This window comes from Theobroma umbraticum, unplaced genomic scaffold, assembly GCF_002168275.2.
Source record: "Theobroma umbraticum cultivar Fairchild unplaced genomic scaffold, ASM216827v3 scaffold_56.0, whole genome shotgun sequence".
Classification (NCBI taxonomy): Eukaryota; Viridiplantae; Streptophyta; class Magnoliopsida; order Malvales; family Malvaceae; genus Theobroma; species Theobroma umbraticum.
The window spans coordinates 6,436,719-6,437,778 of NW_018397256.1; the positions used below are offsets into that span (position 1 = coordinate 6,436,719).

The window sequence follows — 1,060 nt, forward strand, 5'->3', positions numbered from 1 at the left end:
TGCCTCAACCTATCTACCAAAATTTTTGTGATTAGTTTGAGAGGTACTGAGAATAATGGATAGACCTAAACTGATTAATTTGCTTTGGACCTTTGACTTTTGGAATGAGCGTTATCAAAGTATGGTTCAGTTCCACTGGAACTGTCCCAATAATATAAGCATTCTGAACAAATCGAACTAGATCTTTTCCAATGTGTCCAATTATTTTGAAAAAAACTTGAAGGAAATCCATCCGCTCCTGGACTCTTATTAGGACTCATATTAAAAATTGCATGCCTAACCTCATTACTGCTAATTGGTTCAAATTATACTGACCACTGCTCATCATTCAAATTCCAATCCAATTTTGCTGGCAATGGGTTTTGCCTACCATCATCAGTATAAAGCTTCAAATAGAACTGAGTTATCAACGCCTCTAATTCTTTTGGTTCCGAACACCATGAATCGTTATCTCTTTTGAGAGTAGCAATTTTCATTTTTTCTTTGTCTGTTTTTTACCATTGCATGGTAAAACTTGGAATTTCCATCTCCATACTTCAACCAATCTACTTACCATTTTATTGCCATAGTAACTCCTCTTGATAAAGTGCTAGATTAAACTCTTCCACCAGAATGGTCTCTAGATGTTGAAGATAATCATTAGGTCCCTTATCTAATTGGCATTGAATGCCTTGCTCCATTTACTTAAATTTGTTGCAAGGTTTCTCAAAGTTACTAATATATCATCTGCTTCAAAATTCCAACTCTCTATAATAATCTCAGAAAAATTAGGATGAGACATCCATGCTTCCTTAAATCTAAAGTTCTTCATCTATGAAGATTGAGATGGGGAGTCAAGATTATGTACTAGTTTCGAATAATGATCTAAGTGTGTCCTTGGGAGATTCAAAACATATGTGTTACGGAATAGACTGCACCAATCCTTATTTGCTAACGCTCTATCCAACTGAACTTGGGTATAGTTTTGACCATCTCATTTATTGCACCAAGTATACTTCGAACCCGAAGCACCCATATCAAATAGGTCACAATAGCTCAAGCATTTTAACATCAAATTACA

At 35.2% G+C, this 1,060-nt stretch overlaps 1 protein-coding gene across 1 annotated transcript in view; it reads right to left on the reverse strand.

Annotated features, from left to right (window-relative positions):
* LOC110410306 (cytochrome b-c1 complex subunit 7-2, mitochondrial) overlaps positions 1-476 on the reverse strand; it is a 2,955-nt gene extending 2,479 nt beyond the window's left edge. The window contains exon 1 of the mRNA XM_021419941.2: positions 316-476. Within this exon, the coding sequence (XP_021275616.1) occupies positions 316-476 (161 nt within the window). The remainder of the gene's footprint in view (positions 1-315) is intronic.
* Between the last annotated feature and the right edge of the window lie 584 nt (positions 477-1,060).